Genomic DNA, 18,581 nt, shown 5'->3' with positions numbered 1-18,581 from the left:
GAAATTATGGGCATGTTTGGCAAGTGACATTACAGAACAGAACAAAGTAGTGGTGCGGTTTGCTTAAATGTAAACGGGAACCGAAATTATGGGCATGTTTGACAAGTGACATTACAGAACAGAACAAAGTAGTGGGTTGTTAATTTTGAAATGAGTAAAAAGTGATGATATGATATAAAATAAAAAGAATTTGTATAGAAAAGTGAAAAAATTTTGTATTGTAGTGAATTTTTTTATTTGAATAGTAATAAAAATTTATTGATGTGATATAAAATGTGAAAAAAGTGAGAATGTTTTGATGTTGATTGGTATTAAAAAATGTGAAAAAGTAAAAAAAAAAAAAAATGTACAGTACGCGCATTACTGTGTTCTATTATGCTCTTTAACAAACAAGGCCTATATGCACGGGTTAGGTGTTAGTGAGGTCGGGTCGGGTCGGGTCGGGTCTGCGGGGCGGTACGGTTTTGGGCGAGTTCTCCACACCCCTAGCTACCTGATAGGCGGTTGAAGTTCTTTCTCTTATGACATTAAGTAAGCGTGACCGGTGGACCGTGGTCGACACGTGCCTTAATCGGCTGACAATGCAACGACGCACTATCACACACAAGAAGGACGACCAACCAGCTTAATATGACACCCTTTTGAATTTTCTTTTCAACGGAAGCCTCGCATCTCAATGGGCATAGGGAACACGTAGTTTTCTTCTGGGATACATACGAACATTACTCACTATCGCACTCCCTAATTTCTGGTACTAGTCTGACGGAACCAAACCTTTATAGCTTCCTATCTCCAAAAAAAAAAAAAGGTAAACCCTAAACAGAATCGACTGCTAAAAATCTTCGATTCGCGATTGAACTAGCGGTTATAGATTGCGGGTTCTGTGCTAATTTTCAAGGGATTCTTTGGGAAGAAGCAATTTTGGCGGTCAGAGAGATAGAGAGAGGAAATGTCAGAGAAATTCTCGGCGACGCTTCGGATCGGAGATCTGAGCGATTTCATAGCGCCGTCACAGGCGTGTATAGTGTCTCTCAAGGGGCTCAAAACTAACCCTACCAAACCCGATAAAGCTGAGGTATTTTGCCACAGTTTCATTAATTTTTCGTTGTCTACTCAAATTTTGCTTCTTTTTTTTTTTTTTGAAAAAATTAATTTTATTCAGAATTATGCCTTTTGCTTTTACATTTTTTCGGGTTTTGATTTGGTTGAATAGCTATTAGTGTCTAGAGAGGCATAATTTTAGTGGTTAAGGTTTTGGTAAAGTAACCAACGGATCTGTGAAGTTTCTGTTCATTGGGTTTGATTATGCATTTTCAATTCTTGGTGAAGGTTTCAACTTCTAACAAGCAATTGCAAACAGACCCAGTTAAAATTTCACTCAAGGACTGCTTAGCATGCAGGTAATTCACTCACTCTCTCTCTTACAAATTTTGGTTTTTCTTTTTTTCATAGCATTTTTTGTAGCTCTGAATAAGCTTTATGTGACAAACTAATAAAGAAAATTTGGGAACAAATAAGGAGTTGGGAGCTTATAGGCTTGTTTGTATGTTTCGATTCAATTAGTTCAAGTATCATTTAGTAAGTGTTCTTCGTGGATTCACCTATGCCATTGTGTAGTCATGACTTGCCCAAGTGGCTTGTTGCAGCTGTTGTTTCACATGGGGGGTTTGGTGGGTTTGCTTTGCTGTTTCCTGTTTCCTGGCAGTTGTGATTGATTTATATTGTAATTAAACCCTGCAGTCCCTTAAGTAAAGGCAAGTGTGTTTTATAACATCTGTATTGAATTTAACTGTCAACATAATTGTGTGTGTTGTGGGCTTAATGAGCATATGCGTTTTCTGTAGTGTTAATTCTTCAAACTGTAAGGGGGCCAATTGCCAAATTGTTATTAGAGTGAAGACTCTTGCTTAGATATTCGGGATAAATTTTGGATGGCAATATTTTGTTCTTGTATGTGTCACAACATGGTCTGTGGTGATCTTCAAGTCGAACATGTTGTCTCTAAGGCTGTAGATTTGTGTTTGGTTTTGACAAGTCCTCTTCATTATCCCCATATCAAAGGCTAAAAATTAATGATTTCATTTGACCATGCAGTGGGTGCGTAACATCAGCCGAGACGGTTATGCTGGAGAAGCAAAGTTTGGATGAGTTTCTTGCTAATGTTAATAAAGGGAAGGTTGTCATTGTTTCGCTCTCTCCCCAGTCAAGAGCATCCATTGCAGTTCATTTTGGCATCTCTCCACTACAGGTGAAACTGAAACATTGCAAATTATATTTTTTTGTCTTTTTCCTGCTTTCCTGTTTCTCGCCCATGGATGAGGACAAAATTAATTTGCATAGTGGGTAATTGCCCTTTTTCTTCGTTGTATTCAAGTTTAGTCATAAATTCAATCTATGCCTTAAGTTTGCATTGGCTAGCAGTAAAGAAAAGTCTCCAACCGCCCATTAAAATTATTTCCATTTGTTATTTAGGTGTGTGCAGACTGCAGACAGCCACTTCTAACAGTAAAAGTTTGTGTTCCAATTTTCAGGTTTTCAAGAAACTGACAACATTTTTTAAGTCCTTGGGAGTAAAGGCAGTCTTTGATACAAGTTGCAGCAGAGACTTAACTCTTATTGAATCTTGTAATGAATTCATCATGAGGTACAAACAAAGCCAATTGACGGATAATGAAAGATTTGAATCGTCTCTACCCATGATCTCCTCAGCATGTCCAGGTATATATAAGTGCACCAAAATGCTATTGTAGTCCGCCCTCACTTGCCCACTACCCCCCAAAAAAAAAGAAGAAAAAAGGAACTCGTCCTATCGATCATTGCATTGATGTTTAAGTTGGGTAGTAATCCAACCTTACACCAACAACCCCCCCAACCCCCCCCCCCCCCCCCCCCCCCCCCCCCCCCCCCCCCCCCTGCGCGAAAAGAACTAAATAAAGAAGAAGAAAAAACAAAAGAAAAAAGAAAGAGGAACCCACCCCACACGGACAAGACAGAAGATATGTTGTATTGTTGGTTGAGTCTGGATGGAGTCTAGGACAAAGGATTTCCAATTCACTAGAGATGGTGACTTAGAACTTATCTAATTGTGGTGTCAATATCTTCCTGTAATTGCAGGTTGGATATGTTATGCTGAGAAACAACTTGGATCCTATATTCTGCCTTATATTTCTTCAGTGAAGAGCCCCCAGCAGACAATTGGATCTATTGTTAAGCATCATGTATGCCAAGAATGGGATGTTAGGTATATTATGCAGTCCAATAAGTCTGATTCCTATATTCTGATCATAATTGATTTGAAGCATATCTTCTTTTGGAGTTCTATGTTTATAAGAATAGTTTTTTCTTTTTCTTTTTTTCCTATGTTTCAGTGTAAGCATAATATGTACGGTTTTGAGGGCTATCATATCAGTTGACATTTTAGAATTTAAATTAGCAATTGCAAAATCAGCAGTTATATGTTTTTTGCCTTGTTTTAAGTGTGCTACAAGCTGAGGCAGATCTAGATATCATCATATCAGGGTAGCCATGCCAACCCCATTCCACAAAGACGATATCTATTTCCTCCTCTTCCTCCCCATCTGAACCAAAAGAAAAAATCAAAATAATTTTCATATCCCTGTTGCTCCTTTGTATTTATATTTGAATTGTAGTAATAAAATTTAAAATTTTCTACAACTATAAAGGAGAGAGTTACTGTCATTTGCTGAGTCTTCTTCTTTAGGAACTTCTGTTTATGGTGCCAAATTTTTCAATTCAAACTAGATGTGTTGGATAGTCAGTTCTTGATTATGTTTTGATTGCTTAGTAATTTACTTATCAGGCCAGATGAGGTTTACCACGTAACTGTAATGCCTTGTTATGATAAAAAGCTTGAGGCTGCCAGGGAGGACTTTGAATTTCAAGTGGAATCTCAAGTTGAAACTCATGAAAATGGTCTCAGGATTACAGAGGTAGACTCTGTGTTAACGTCGGGGGAGGTTTTAGAATTGATACAGGTGAGATTCTTTTTGGACTTTCATTGTTATATTGTATTCTCCTAAACAACAGCTATCCATATATATTAATGTATGGCGGTCAATTTTTGCAGTTAAAAGGAGTGGATTTTAAAGCCTTAGAGGAGTCCTCACTAGACAGAATGTAAGAACCAGTGTCCCTTTAAGTTTCCCTTTTTTTCATAGAGTCGTTTCGCATATAGTTTCTGTGATTTTCCTGCAGGTTGACAAATGTTAATGAAGAAGGGCATCTTTATGGGGTACATGGAAGCTCTGGAGGTTATGCCGAAACAATTTTTCGATATGCTGCTAAAACACTCTTTGGAAGAGAAATGGAAGGACCTCTCGAGTTCAGAACTATTAGAAATTCAGATTTCCAAGAAGTGACTTTGGAAGTAAGTCCAGTTCTTTCTAATTCACTTCATATAGCTTGTAGGCATATGGAGAGGTTGTTGTTAGAAACTAAGCTTGTCAACCACTGTATAAGACTGAAGTACCTTTCTAACCCAGAGATGGGCTTTAGAATTTGGAGAGCCCACTGGTTCAAGCTTTTCATTGATATGAACCCAATTGCACTTTGAATTCTTCACAGTTCCTGACGCTCTTACTCAGAATCATAATGTTTTTCTGTAAATAGCTCCAAATGTTTTAGACTATATATTGTGATTAACCCTTTCTACTTGTGCATCTTTATGTGACCTATTGCACTTCCTCTACAGCATAGATTCATTCTTTCATGGAGCATATTATGCATCTGCATTTCTCTGTTCATTTTAATATAATAAGATATCACGCCATCTTTTAATGTAGGTCGAGGGGAAAACTGTTTTGAAATTTTCATTGTGTTATGGCTTCCGGAACCTGCAAAATGTTGTCAGGAGAATTAAAAGTGGAAAATGTGATTACCATTTCCTGGAGATCATGGCATGCCCTGCAGGTTTTTTCTTTTTTTTCCTTATTTTATGTACTCAACAGTATCTTACTTGTGAACACGTAGTGTGCTCAATTCCACTTAATACTTTTATCACAAATTTGGAATTTGAATTTGATTATGTGAAATTTACCACACTTTGTATGAAGGGAAAGAAATAATCGGAGCTTTGAGGATTTGGAGAAAATCTCAGAGGATATTTTATCCTCCTTTTACCACATTTTGTATCTTTGGACTATGGCTTATGTGTCCCACTTGTCGATTAGTTTTAATGATTTTCTAGTTCATTTTTCTCTTTCTAGTTAGGAGATTCCTTTTGTATACTCCTAGTGTACTAAGGGGCGTCTTACGCTTTTAATAAGATTAGTTTATTACTTACCCCCAAAAAAAAAATGTGAAATTTACATGATTTTTTTTTTGTTTTTTTTTTTTGTAATTTGGATTTGATCGAATAGGTTGCTTGAATGGTGGAGGTCAAATCAAGCCAAAGCCTGGCCAATCTCCAAAGGAGTTGATTCAATTATTAGAAGCTGTTTATATGGAAAATGTGAGTGTTTATTTGGAGTTCTTGAAGTAATTTCAGATAATTTTGTGGTGCTGTTAGACTCTACTGTTGAATCATTACCAATCCAGAATTTGTATTCGAGCATTATTGAGTAATTAACTTTGCTTACCCATGATGGCTCAGGTGCCAATTTTATGTTATTTTCAACCCCTGAATGAAACTTAGTGATGCTTGATCTTTACATTTGGAACTTAAAAGATCTCTAAGCAAGGGAGATATCTTATTGAGTGGATGTCCTCCATAATGGAATCACTAACCCTCAAAAAGCTCTAACTTAAATCTATTTTGAGTGCTTAGACATATGAGCAGTGATGCCTCAGATGCCATGATGATTAAAGTGAATTTATAAAAAATCCTACTTAAAGTTTTATAGAATGATTTCATTGGACTAGCATGTATTATCCTTTTCTTTTCCTTTTTTTCTTTCCCCCCCCCCCCAAATAAGGAGAAGGGTACAAGAGGGATATGTGTTATCCTTTTAATTTTTCTAAAATATATGTATTTTACTTTTGTCACAAACTTTCATTTGCTTGAACATGGTTATGCTTAGGGGTGGCAATTCGTGTTCGTGTATCGGGTTTGGATCATATCAAGACATGAGTATAAGATTATATAGATCAACTCTAACCTGACTAATTTAATTAAACGGGTCAGACCCTTTAATTTTAATTTGCTAATTTCGTATTGGGTTTGCGAGTCGTGTCAAAAATTATTAACCCTAACTATGCTTCTATGATTTTAGCTGTTAACGCTTTAATACTCCAGGTTATGGTAGCTGATCCTTTCAAGAACCCCGTCGTGAAAAGCTTATATGATGATTGGCTTGAGAAACCTGGCTCGGAGAAAGCTAAGAGACTCATGCACACAGAATACCATCCCGTGGTAAAAAGCATTACTTCTCAGTTGCACAATTGGTAAAAAGTTTTGCTGTCCTGACTTCTGATTCCTGAAAACACTGAAACTTCCCAAATTTCTCTCCACTTGCTCGACATCAAAGATTGTGTGCCCATCACTTTTGGGGATTGCATCCGTGGAGGACTACAGTTTTGATAGAGTGAACAGATTTTCTTTTTAAATTTTATACTCATGTATATACTTTGTATTTTCAATGTTGTTAGCTAGAGAAAGATTATCATGTGCTTATGTAGTACACCAGCTTTTACACTCTCTTGCTGTATTTTTCCTCTTTTCTTTTCTTTTCTTTCTAAGGTCAAGAGGTTCATATAAAATTGTCTTCATTCATGTATGTTCTCGATGTTCTTTGTCCATTTACTCTTCTATTTGAATAAGAATATTGGACAGGCCGGGGAATGGCAGTGGCCTGCTTCTGAAACTCCTTACATGTATCGTTTTTAACAAATAAAGTTAATTGGTTGCCATTGAGATGAGGACATGCATTTCTTTGCTATCTGATGGATGGCATTTGGTTTTGTCTCTTGTTATCATGTAATAAAATTTTCAATTATCGTTCCTTAATATACTCTCCGAAAATTGTACCAGAGTTGGTGGATTTTCTAAATCACAACTAAATGATGGTGATGGACCCGAAGGAGAAACCCCCCAGTCACTACAACTGGCTCCGTGCAGTGCAATGGGATGCGTTTTGATTTGAAAAAAGGTTCTTAGAATGTCTAGGGTTGGGCAAGAAGGTCTTCTTAATTCATTCTTTTCTTAACGGTCATATTTTAAAAAATTCATCTTTTTCTAATAGTCATACTTCTCAAAATTTTATTTTTCTAGCTATCATTCTTTTTGTTAATCATTCATATTTCATGGTGATATTATCTGCATTATTTGGTAGAATAATGGGGGTGCAGGATATTGTTTAACAAATCTATAGCTACTGCTGAAAAATGCAACATTCTTCATTATTTTCATTCTAAATTCTGGGATCTATTCGAGGCTACAAGCCTATTGTAGTTAATGTGTTTTAAGAGGTGGTTTTTTTTTTTTTTTTTAAAGTGTTTTAATGCGACATAAAAATTAAAAATATTTTTAAAAGTATTTTATGTTTTGAATAGTATTTTATACTTTAAATTGGCTTTTACTGTATTAAAAGATAGAAAACAAAAGCATTAACCAGCATAACTTTTTCGGATCTAGAGATATTGAAACTGATTAATAATATCAATGTTTGACACATAGACGGCAGTATTGTTTAGAAGAGGGAGAAAAAAAAAAAAAAAAAAGAACACAATTGATTACTTGACTTTCCCCCAATCGTTTTGTTGGCAGTCCTCTTTGAGATAATTAGGGCAGCTACTAGTGTTGAGATGGCCTGAGGAATTGCCATAAGTTTTATGTAACGTGGACGACTTGGGATGGACTTCATGGGTGTTCTTAGCACATTTTACTATGTCAACAAGTGAAATTATAACATCTTTGCTCTCTTCTTTAATAATAAATCAATAGCAGTCTTTATTTTAGGTTAACTTTTACTGTTACATTATTAAGTTATATGACAGTCGTATAATAATTTACAAAGTAGCTTCACTCTTTTCCATAGACTTGTTCTACTCTATGCTTATTTGTTGTTCACTTTGTGGTCTTGACATCCAAAATATTACTCACAGACGAGTGCTCAATTACCTGTGGAGGGAGAGAGGAGAAAGAGGGTTTGTTTGAAAAAAATTGAAAGTGATGAGATCTGAAATTAATGACAGTGCCAAATGAGTGATTTGCTTATTCTTCAGAATTTAGACATGAAAGAAACATGGTTCCTAGCCACAACCCCTCACAAAACAAGAAATATGCCAATTTTCATCTTCTTCTATTGATGTGCTTTAAGTGCACAATGTACAACTAGGAATAGATTACGTGAAACTTCCTTTAAACAAGTGAGCAAAGAGCTGGAGATAAGTTCAATGCTTGACAGAAAGTGAAAAGATTGGCATCATCTAGAAAAAATTGTGGTGCATTTGCTTTCCATATGTGCATTTGGTTTCATCCGATCTACGAGCTGCTCGGGCCACTGTGCTCCCTGTGTTGGCATTCTGGAAACAATCAGAACTTCTGGACATCTTCCTTATACGAGAGTCAAAACCAATCCCCATATTGTTTTTGAATGGGATTTCATCATCTGGAGAATCGTACCCCATTGCCTCAAATTCCTGTTAAGTATCAAACTCTCCAATTTAACTTTAAGAGCACAATGACAGCATAAAGGAAGTGAATACAGGATTGCCTGCTTACCTTGGACCTTGTCTTGGCACAAAAGGGCGTTAAGCATGGATTTAAATCCTTGAGTAACATGTCATCTGGACTACCAGGGGTTGTTGGATCACCAGAGCTGAATTCCTGAGTAATTTTTGAACAGATCGTTATTGGGATTATTGTTAAAAGGAAAATTTTTTCCAGAGTCTAAATACCAAGGACAAGGACTGAAGAAGATGGTTTCTCCTTGTTACAAGTAGGCTTACTGTGACTTTAACATTTTAACATTTACATTCTATTATTACAGCATGCATACCAAAGAATTTAAAGCCTGTTCGTGATCATATGTTGGTGTCCTTGGAGAACTGCCATTCCATTGGAAACGCCCTCTCGCTGAATGTTTATCTGCCTTCACCTGCTCAAGAATTGTAATTGACCTCTATAAATAATGAAAATTTTGCTGAACCTTTAAATAAAGCAAATATTGAGAGCAATACCAGCGTTTGTTTCATTTTGACGTAAGTAGAGCTAATTTCTCATAACATGAGTCCATACTCATTAGACCCAACAGAGAAACTTAGCCCTTCATGTTAGAGCTAGGACAGACAATTTTTTACACGACTCACAAATTCGACACGAATTGAACATGAAATTAGTAGATTAGTGTTGAAAAATCTGATCCATTTAATTAAAGAATAATGTTACACACACTCCTTGAAGTGACTTTTAAAGGTCTTGTTTGGCAAAGAGATGTACAGAACAGAGTAGTGAGTTGTTAATTTTGAAATTAGTAAAAAGTGATGATGTAATATAAAGTAAAAAGAATTTGTATAAAAAAGTGAAAAAAATTTTGTATTGTAGTAAATTTTTTTATTTGAATAATAATAAAAAATTATTGATGTGATATAAAAAAATAAAAAAGTGAAAATATTTTGATGTTGATTGTTATTGGAAAATGTAAATAAAAAAAAAAAATTTAAAAAAATGAACAGTAGCATCCACTAATGTGTACCATCCCCGGCTTTGCCAAACAACCCCAAAATCACAATTTGATTAAAATTCAATAATAATCCATCCAAAATGTAATGGTGATTTTAAAAACCACATCAGAGAATGTGAGAGTGAGAGACTATGAGTGTGTGTAGTATTATTCTTAATTAAATATGTCGTGTTAAGGTTCATCTATATCGTCTTATACCTATGCCTTCATACTATCTGAACTCGACACACAAATACAAATTATCACCCCTAGTCGGATGGGAATTTCGTGAGCAGTAGTTATTATTGGACAACTCCGTGAATAAGGATGCGATTGTCATACCTCAGCAAGATCCTCTGCAAGGCATTGTAGCTGGCCTGTAAGAGAAGTGACCTGCCTTTGGAGAGTAGGGATGAGTTGTTTCGCTTGTTTCAACTCCGACCCTTGCTTATCTAAAAGCTCATGAAGCTGAGAATTCATAACATCAGGGAATAGTATCGCACTCTTCAATGCCTTGATTTCTTCCCTTTGCTTCAAGCACAAATCCTTCAACTTCTCAGCCTGCAAATCCCATAGAATATTGTTGTGTAATCAAGCTGCTTATAAGTAGAGAATTCTCCAATACAAACATCAACCACATTCAATCTTCTTAATTATTGCTTCAACACATTGTGGACTATTATAAAAGCCAAGGAAAGTTTTGATTGCAACCGAATTTTATTTTATTTGTCATTCTAATAAAGAAATGTAGAGATCTTCCATTGAATAAGAAACTGTTTCATGGATCTGGGAATTATGGCAACTTTAGTAGGATAACAAATGTATAACTCGTTCCAATCTCAAACCGTAACACTCGAAACAAAATCCAAAATTCAAAATGCAATTATAAAAGCACCATGTTTTGGTTTCCTAGAAAACTGAGAAAAGCAACGGTTATAAAATTCTAAATCTTTGATACTTCCATACACTCTTAGATGAAAAAAACATCACACTTTAGCCTTGTTATTCTCTTGTAAGAAATAACAAAACAGAATAAGATCAAATATCAATATCCAACATCACAATTAGCCAAAAACTTCAAAACCCAACTTGCAAATTTTCCCTTCTTTTCCATCCCATTCTCCCAATCGAAACAGAGGAGCCGACGTAAAATTCTAAATCTTTGATACTTATATACTCTCTCTCAGTTAGCAAAAAACACACTTTAGCCTTCATTTTCTCATTTAAGAAGCAACAAAACAGAATTAGACCAAAACCATCAATACGCAAAATATAATCAGACAAAAACTTCAAAACCCAAGTTGCCAATTTTCCTTTTCCATTGAAAAGAAAGAAAGAAAGAAAGACCCAGTAGACTGACCTCAGTGTTCTTCTCCTCAAGCAAGCGCTTGAGCTCAGCAATCTCCATCTCTTGCTCCTTGTTGAGAACTAGAAGCTCTCTCTCGCTCCTTAGCACCATCGCCAACGTCCTCGCGTTCCCCTTCACCTCCGTCAACGCCTTGACCTCCTTCTTCTTATTTTCCTCCTCAAACGCCATCGTTCCCTTCCCAAACAGCTTCTTTTGCAGCCCACTGAAGCTCGTCCCCTTCCTCGCCGTCTTTTTCAGGTTCTCGGCGAGCGCGTCCGACGGAATCACCAGCGTTGCCCGATTCACCGCCTTCGGCTTCTCAGACGACTTCTTTTCCATGAACTTCTTCACCATTGTGGATAAGCCCGGGTTCTTCGACGGCTTGGATTTGGTCCGAGCGAGATCAGACGGCTTTGACTTTACAAGCGCACGGGAGGACGAGGAGTACGCCGCCGGTGCAGGTGATTGAAACTCCGTGGACGAGGACAGGTCGGAGAAATGCGAGGAGGAAGCTGAGGAGCGTGCTTCATACGAGCTGTAGCGCGAGTGGGGCCTGAGGGACGCCATTTTTGGGGGAGTCCAACAGAAACAGAGAGCTGAGAGCGTTGATTTCAGGGTTATCTGATGAAGATATAGAGAAGTTTTGAAACGATAGATTACACGTGTCAGTCTCTGAGTTTGTGTCTTATGGCGCTCTGTCCGAATTCAAAATTTTCGAGTTATGCGCGCGGCTTGTTGTGTCTGAACTCTGATGGGATCCACTAACTAACAAAATGCCCCTGGATGTTGTTCAAATTACGAATTTATTTTAGCGGAGAAATAGCCATGGCCCTGCCATTTCTCTCCCTCCGTATCTGAGCGTGACATATGGAATAGGTGTTGGCTTCTTATTAGCATTGACGTGTACTTCTATTAAGTTTTTGGACGGAATAATGCTACACATCATCCCCTTGTCTTCCTTTTGTCCCCCTAAAATTGATGTGGCTCTTAAAATCACCATTGAATTTTTAATATATCACTATTGAATTTTGATCCAATAGTGATTTTAAGAGCCACATCAATTTTGGGAGGACAAAAGGAGGACAAGGGGATGATGTGTAGCATTACTCTTTTGGACAGAAGTACAATATCCGTCTTTCGTCACAACCAAGGTACCATCAATGATACAAAATGAACAACAGAGGGCAAAACCGTATTTAACCCTAAAATGAATGATTTGACAACCTTAAAGTTGGCTATTCAAGTATTATTAGTAGCCTCATAAAAATGGTTTTTTTTTTTTTTTTTTTACTATTTTGGTGAATCAATTTGATGAAAATTGTCCAAAATGGTTCTCCAGTAGCCTCACCAATTTGGTAGAAAAATTTTGGTGAGTGAACAATACTCACCAATAATAGTGAGCAGTATTCACTTACCAAATCAATAAAATACTATAAAAAATTTCTCTCTATTCCTTTTCTTTTTTTATTTCTCTCTCATGCATCATATATAACCTCCATTTTGAAAAAATATTATTTAAATGGAATAGTGATAGTGGATAGCTAAAATGGTGAGGCTACTGGAGTGCTTTAAAAAAGTAAATGGCTAAAATAGAGAAAATCAGTTTTTAACAATTTTGGCCAGTAAAATTTAATGAAACTACTAAGAATACTCTTAAATTGTCGAATTAGTCTTAAGGAGTTGTAAAAAAAAGGGGTCAGTCACTCTAATGACTAGTTTGGGGTGGCGTTACTCATAGTTGTGTCGGATCGAACCATATATCCTTATAGTCAAGAGAGTAGTTCAGCCATCCTAAGAGCACTAGAAACAATTTTCCTATAACTTATTCTCTTTCTTAAATATTAAAAAAAAATAAAATAAAATAAAAAAAATCTCAAAAAAATCACAAAAAATCAACTAGCTACATCAGCTACCCATTGCTTTCCTAAATATTAGGAATGTTATAGTGCTACCCAATGAACATTTTAGCTTCACTATACTTTATTTTAACATAAAATATCTCTCTCCTCTCTTCCCTCTCATATTTTTACCTTTTATTGAAAATTGTGTTGGGATTTTGTAAAAAAATGTGAGGGTAAGTAAGAAATTTGTATTTTGTAAAGAAATAATATTTTAATAATATAGGAAACATTTCTAGTGAACTTTCTATTCTTTAGCAAAAATCTACTAAAAAATTCACTTTTTTTAATTTAACTAGCAACTTTACAAAAGTACCACACAATAAACTCTATAAATCTCACTCTATTCTATTTAAATATAATTTTTATTCTACCTTTTATTCTTTTTTTTATTCTCAAAATCACCTCACAAACCGAGAAGGCTAAGAGTGAGAAAATGAATACAAAAATGTATGAAAATAAGATAGAGAGGAAAATTGTTTCTCTAAATTTGGAATACAAAACAAATCTGACTGAACATCACTTTTGGAGAGTTTATAAAAGAGAGAGAACTTGATAAATGATGGTTTTTGTGAATTATAGCCAAAATTCGGTTAAACATCAAATGCTGTTGTGAAATATAATTAGATAGCTAGATAAGTAAAATGTAATTTTCTTCTTCTTAAATTTTTTTCTAAAAAAAAAAAAAATTAAAAGGAAACTGCTATTAATAATACTATCCATCCCAAGTGGTGTAAGCCACCTTCTCTATTTCATTAGAGATTTAAGTCTTTCATTTTAAATAAATGTCTAGATAAGAGTTATTGTACACATCGCAATGCCTCACCGGATCTCAATCCTTTGCATATTGTGTTGAAGGAGTTTGTCTGTGTATTTGGTAGGATTAGGAAGTATATTGTGTTGAACATGCATTATTAGATTACTCAAGCTTTCCGAAGTAATCATGGCGAACTCAGACTTGACAATTTGGAGAGGTTAAATTGAAAAAAAAAAAATTAGAGGGGACAAAACTAAAAATAAAATAAAATTAGGAGTAAAATTTTAATTTTAATTTTTAATTTTTTAATTTTTAGAAAAATCTTAGGGCTTGAGGGGCCAAATGGGTCCACCCCTGGAAGTAATCCAAAAATTTCTTTCATTATTCTTTCCGGTTTCGGATAGAAGAACTTGCCAAAAATTTCTTACTTTTCTTTCCTTCTCTTGAATGTCAACAGACCATCCCACAAATTATCATTCTTAATTAATGACTACTAATTAACTTATTATCAACACAATAAGCTTTATTTGATAACAATCTTTCTTTCTTCCGCTTGTTTTATTATTTCAAAACAAAAACCTTACCAAACAACCAAAATTAAAGAACACTCAAAACTAACTTTACATTTATGTCACATTAATTATAACATATTTTTTAAGCAAAAAACCAAAAACACATTCTAGTAACAAACAGGACTAATTCTGGGTTCAAAGCTACCATAATGATAATGGAATGGTTCCAAGCAATGGTATTAGAAGATTTACAACCTTTGATGACGAGAAAATCAAATAGAAAATATAGTGGTTACTTCGAGGGAGCCAATGCCTCGATTTAGAATTTCATAGAATATGAAATATGCAAAAGAAATTGTATGATGCTCTTATTCAATAACTATAGGTGTCTTATAGAAGACATTTTACAAGCTCCAGGGATAATTAGGGAAAATATCCCCGATTTTATACCTGTAGAAGGAAAGATACTACCTAATTAATAAATAATATTACATTAATTACTTGGAGAAAAGGGATACGCCATATTTTTTCCTAATTAGAGAGATTACATGATTTAAAAGGAAAAATCCTTTATTCTTGCCAAATAAACATACTTATTCTCACCAAAACAAGCTATCTTTATTCTTCTTGCCAAGTGAGCTAGCTTGTTGATAACAGATAACGCCTCAAAGGGAAAGTGAAGTACTAAAAGAAGTAGGAATCAAATGCAAGTTGTTTTTCCTTGCGACAACACCACCAAAGGCTTCAATCATGTCCAGATCATCTGATTTCATCCCGCCCGGTAGTTTCCAATCAAATTGGTATAGCAGTTGAGCAAGAGGAAGTTCTACGTTGGCTAAACCAAATAATACTGCTGGGCACATCCTCCTTCCTGCCCCAAAAGGGATATATTCAAAGTTAGTCCCTTTATAATCAATTGAACTACTATCAAACCTCTCTGGTATAAAACTCTCTGCATCATGCCAATATGCTGGATCTCTTCCAATGTACCATGCATTTATGATGACTTGGGTTTTGACGGGTATCTTATATCCATCAATTTCGCATGCCTCTCTACATTCTCTTGGCATTAACAAAACAGCAGGAGGGTGTAACCTTAGAGTTTCTTTGATCACTGACTTAAAGTAACTTAGATTCTGAATGTCTTTTTCATGGATTTGTTCCTTTCCTTTGAAGGCTTGTCTTATCTCAGCTTGTGCCTTCTCGAGCACTCTAGGGCTTCTCATCATTTCTGACATAGCCCACGCTATTGTGGTTGATGAAGTGTCTGCTCCTCCAGTAAATATGTCCTAGAAAAAAGTAAAAATTTTAGATAGTGGTTAATTAATTATTTTGGTAAATTTTTATGAGCTTTATTCTTTTTAAACAACTAAAATTTAACATAGTATGAAAGCGGTATTTTTTGATTTAGACTTTAATTCGTATTATGCATTCTATTTAAGTTTCACATATTACGGTGTGAAACTTTTTTTTTTCCTCAAATTCTGGACACCAAAAGAAAGAATGAACAAAAGAAACTCTTCTTTTGATCTCAATGATAAAATACAGATTCCATACAAGCCTCTTAATTTGTAGGTTATATAAATTATAATCCTAAGGCTACTAGAAAATCCTAAAAAGCATAATATTTCCTAAAATAAATCCAAAACTTTCCAGGAAAATCCAAGAATATATATAGAAGAATACAAAAGTTAAAGTTAATAGGAAAACCCAAAAAGAAAAAAGTTCTAATATAATTAGAAAAACCTGAAAAATAAAACAAACAAAAATACAAATCCTAGCCATCAAATAAATTTTCCAGAATCAATTAATGGAACAGGACACCGCTTTTGGGACGACGGTGATTTATCAAGAATAGTTAAAGATTCTTTTTAAGGAAAGCTTCATATGATCTTTCATCAATTTTGCAAAAAGATATTCAAACTTTAAAAATTGTCAATTTAAGGTATCAATCTTTTAATTTTTTTCAATTTCAACCGTCCATTAGAATTTTTCATTAAATCCTATAAAATTTTTCAAAATACTCTTGTATTTATTTTTATAAAAAAAATAATAATAATTTTTTTTCAAAGATTCAGACACGTATTTTTGTAAATTTCGTTAAATTCTTATCAACACCTAAATCGTAGCAATTTTCTTCTTTCTTTTTCTTTTTTTTTTTTTTCCTTAAAAAAAAGGGGGGGGGGTATTTTGAGATTTTTGATAGGTATTAGCGAAAAATTCTAACAGACGGTTGAAATTGAAAAAAATTGAAAGATGAATACCTTAAATTGAAACCTTTTATAATTTGGATACCTTTTTACAAAAATAATAAAATATCAAGAATTATAACTGAAGTTGTCTTTTCTTTTTAACCGAAGAAAAATATGATGATGACAAAAAAATTAAAGTGATCACTTAACCCAAGGATTATAGCAGAAATACTAACCAAAATGACGCCCTTGATGTTGTTGGTTGTGATTGGGAACTCAAGTGTACCACTTTTCTGAAGGCCTAAAAGGACGTCAACAAGATCTTCCTGCTCTGTTGATGCACTCTTCTGGTTCTCCTTGTGCTCATGGATGATGTTCTCCAAGATCTTGTCAATCTTCCCATGAATCTTCTCTAGCTTAGCTTTCGTCCCACTAATCAAATGAACAATTTTCTGTGAAGGGAACAAATCAGCCAACTCAAACCCACTTGCCAAGGAAGTAGTTTCCTTGGTCAATGACAGAAATGCATCTTGGTCTTTGTATTTGCTACCAAATGCTGCTCTACATAAAATAGTAGTCGTCGAAGTGAAAATATGTTGACTTAAATCGATTGGAGATCCTGAAGATGAGTGGATGGACTCAATGAGATTATGAACTTCTTCTTCTCGAAGAGAAGAGAAGGATTGGACCCTCTTGGCACTTAAGAGTTCCAGCACGCAGACTTTTCTCATTTGCCTCCAGTAATCACAGTATGGAGAAAAGTCAATGTCTGAGCCACCGTAGGTCATAATTTTAGGGGCGAGAAATAGTGGCCTCGACGCAAAGGCAAGGTCATGCGTCTTCATGAACTTGCTGGCCATCTTGGGGGATGATACCACAAGTGCAGAAACTTCACCCAGTTGAAGGTGCATGAGAGGTCCATATTTCCTGGCTAGTTCTCTTAGAGCACGGTGTGGTAGAGATGATCCTACAAAGTTGTGCAAGTTTCCTATAAGAGGTAACTTCCATGGCCCTGGGGGCAATTTTTGACCTTTGGATCTTTTAAATAGCCTTAACAGCCAAACCAAAGAGAGGAAAAGAAGGAAAGTGGTGAGTGCCCAGGAATATTGGAGAAACATCATAACAGAAAGGAGAGAATTAATTAAACAAGTGATTGTTCCCCCAATTTCTTTCACTAACGAACGTTACAAATTTATAGTGGTAAAACATTGACTTTTGGTGCAAGCAAAAAGCCAAACAAATCAATTAAAGGCTACGTACCTCTTCATCTGCCATTGAAATGAGTTTAGGTGACCGGTCAAACATACATAAATTGATTTTGTCTTTCTTGGTATGGGCCAGGGCAGTTTTTCATGCCTTTCCTCTCTGCATAATATCGTGTTGTCTACGTACGCTGGTAATATAATAGGTACTCGAAATGACTGATTTCTTTTCATGTTCCTTCTATTATTATTATTTTTTTTTTTCACTTTTTAAAATCATTATTAAATTTAAGAATAATTGTACTGTTGGTTTATGTGGTATGCCATAATTATTTTTCACTCCCTGTAGTTTAAAAAGTGCATGAGAGGTCCCTATGAATTACAATAATTACGTTTTACTTTCTGGGTCGATTTTTCATCCATCAGTTTGACGGAATTTGTTAGCTCTACACGTCAGCGCCACGTGTTGCCAATAAGATGGCGACACGTGTCCATCTTAATAAAAAAATATAAATTTATTAAAAAATAAATGAATCAACTTATTTTTTTTTTTTTAAAAAAAAATGCAGGTCAAGGGATGGCCTAATGGCCACCCACCCCGAGGCCACCCCCATTGGCTAGGGGTGGCCCAGCCAACCCTTGGCCTGCTCTCTTTTTTTTTTTTTTTTAAAAAGATAAGTTTATTTATTTATTTTTTAATAAATTTATATTTTTTATTAAGATGGACACGTGTCGCTATCTTATTGGTAACACGTGGCGCTGACGTGTAGGGTTAACAGATTCCGTCAAAATGGTGGACGAAAAATCAACCCAAAAAATAAAACATAATTATTACATATCACATGAATCTTCTATAAACTTTTTAAACTATAAAAATTGAAAAATAATTATAATATACCAATCGGACAATCATTCAATTATTCCTTTGTATCCTTCGCCATCCTTCTAATCCTTTAACTTTTTTCTCCGGACCAACTGCCACGCCTAACTATCATCTCACATTTCCACGCGCGCAGGGGCAATTTGCACCTCAAAAAGATAATTAATGTGAT

At 35.1% G+C, this 18,581-nt stretch overlaps 3 protein-coding genes across 4 annotated transcripts; 1 reads left to right on the top strand and 2 right to left on the bottom strand.

Moving 5' to 3' along the window:
* The first annotated feature begins 736 nt into the window (after positions 1-736).
* On the top strand, positions 737-6,821 carry LOC133869804 (protein NAR1). Its single transcript, XM_062306873.1, has 11 exons — positions 737-1,075; positions 1,330-1,400; positions 2,095-2,248; positions 2,532-2,718; positions 3,115-3,241; positions 3,821-3,995; positions 4,088-4,137; positions 4,216-4,387; positions 4,803-4,929; positions 5,379-5,470; positions 6,254-6,821. The coding sequence occupies exons 1-11, from the start codon at positions 950-952 to the stop codon at positions 6,404-6,406; spliced, it is 1,434 nt and encodes a 477-aa protein (XP_062162857.1). The 5' UTR covers positions 737-949; the 3' UTR covers positions 6,407-6,821.
* Positions 6,822-8,237: 1,416 nt separating this feature from the next.
* Positions 8,238-11,595, bottom strand: LOC133869385 (uncharacterized). The gene is made up of 5 exons (XM_062306361.1): positions 10,981-11,595; positions 9,963-10,181; positions 8,958-9,056; positions 8,681-8,785; positions 8,238-8,598 (listed from the first exon to the last, which is right to left on the bottom strand). The coding sequence occupies exons 1-5, from the start codon at positions 11,533-11,535 to the stop codon at positions 8,386-8,388; spliced, it is 1,191 nt and encodes a 396-aa protein (XP_062162345.1). The 5' UTR covers positions 11,536-11,595; the 3' UTR covers positions 8,238-8,385.
* Positions 11,596-14,609: 3,014 nt separating this feature from the next.
* On the bottom strand, positions 14,610-17,477 carry LOC133869521 (cytochrome P450 71D8-like). 2 transcript variants are annotated; one of them, XM_062306550.1, is made up of 3 exons: positions 16,564-17,477; positions 15,126-15,424; positions 14,610-15,002 (listed from the first exon to the last, which is right to left on the bottom strand). In XM_062306550.1, the coding sequence occupies exons 1-3, from the start codon at positions 17,446-17,448 to the stop codon at positions 14,801-14,803; spliced, it is 1,386 nt and encodes a 461-aa protein (XP_062162534.1). In that variant the 5' UTR covers positions 17,449-17,477; the 3' UTR covers positions 14,610-14,800. The 2 variants fall into 2 exon arrangements, with proteins under 2 accessions (XP_062162534.1, XP_062162533.1); XM_062306549.1 differs by having other exon boundaries at positions 14,610-15,424.
* Positions 17,478-18,581: the final 1,104 nt, after the last annotated feature.

This window comes from Alnus glutinosa, chromosome 5, assembly GCF_958979055.1.
Source record: "Alnus glutinosa chromosome 5, dhAlnGlut1.1, whole genome shotgun sequence".
Taxonomy (NCBI): Eukaryota; Viridiplantae; Streptophyta; class Magnoliopsida; order Fagales; family Betulaceae; genus Alnus; species Alnus glutinosa.
The sequence above is the reverse complement of the archived record's forward strand: the minus strand, read 5'-3'. Positions and strand labels throughout refer to the sequence as shown.

Excerpts from the sequence above, each read along its gene's own strand:
- LOC133869804 (XM_062306873.1), top strand. The coding sequence starts at position 950 with ATGTCAGAGAAATTCTCGGCGACGCTTCGGATCGGAGATCTGAGCGAT. Across the intron at positions 3,996-4,087 it reads AGGTTTTAGAATTGATACAG|TTAAAAGGAGTGGATTTTAA; the intron begins GTGAGATTCTTT and ends CAATTTTTGCAG. Across the intron at positions 5,471-6,253 it reads AAGCTGTTTATATGGAAAAT|GTTATGGTAGCTGATCCTTT; the intron begins GTGAGTGTTTAT and ends TTAATACTCCAG.
- LOC133869385 (XM_062306361.1), bottom strand. The coding sequence starts at position 11,535 with ATGGCGTCCCTCAGGCCCCACTCGCGCTACAGCTCGTATGAAGCACGC. Across the intron at positions 10,182-10,980 it reads TTGAGGAGAAGAACACTGAG|GCTGAGAAGTTGAAGGATTT; the intron begins GTCAGTCTACTG and ends TGGGATTTGCAG. Across the intron at positions 8,786-8,957 it reads AACAGGCTTTAAATTCTTTG|GAATTCAGCTCTGGTGATCC; the intron begins GTATGCATGCTG and ends AAAATTACTCAG.
- LOC133869521 (XM_062306549.1), bottom strand. The coding sequence starts at position 17,448 with ATGATGTTTCTCCAATATTCCTGGGCACTCACCACTTTCCTTCTTTTC. Across the intron at positions 15,425-16,563 it reads ACATCAAGGGCGTCATTTTG|GACATATTTACTGGAGGAGC; the intron begins GTTAGTATTTCT and ends ACTTTTTTCTAG.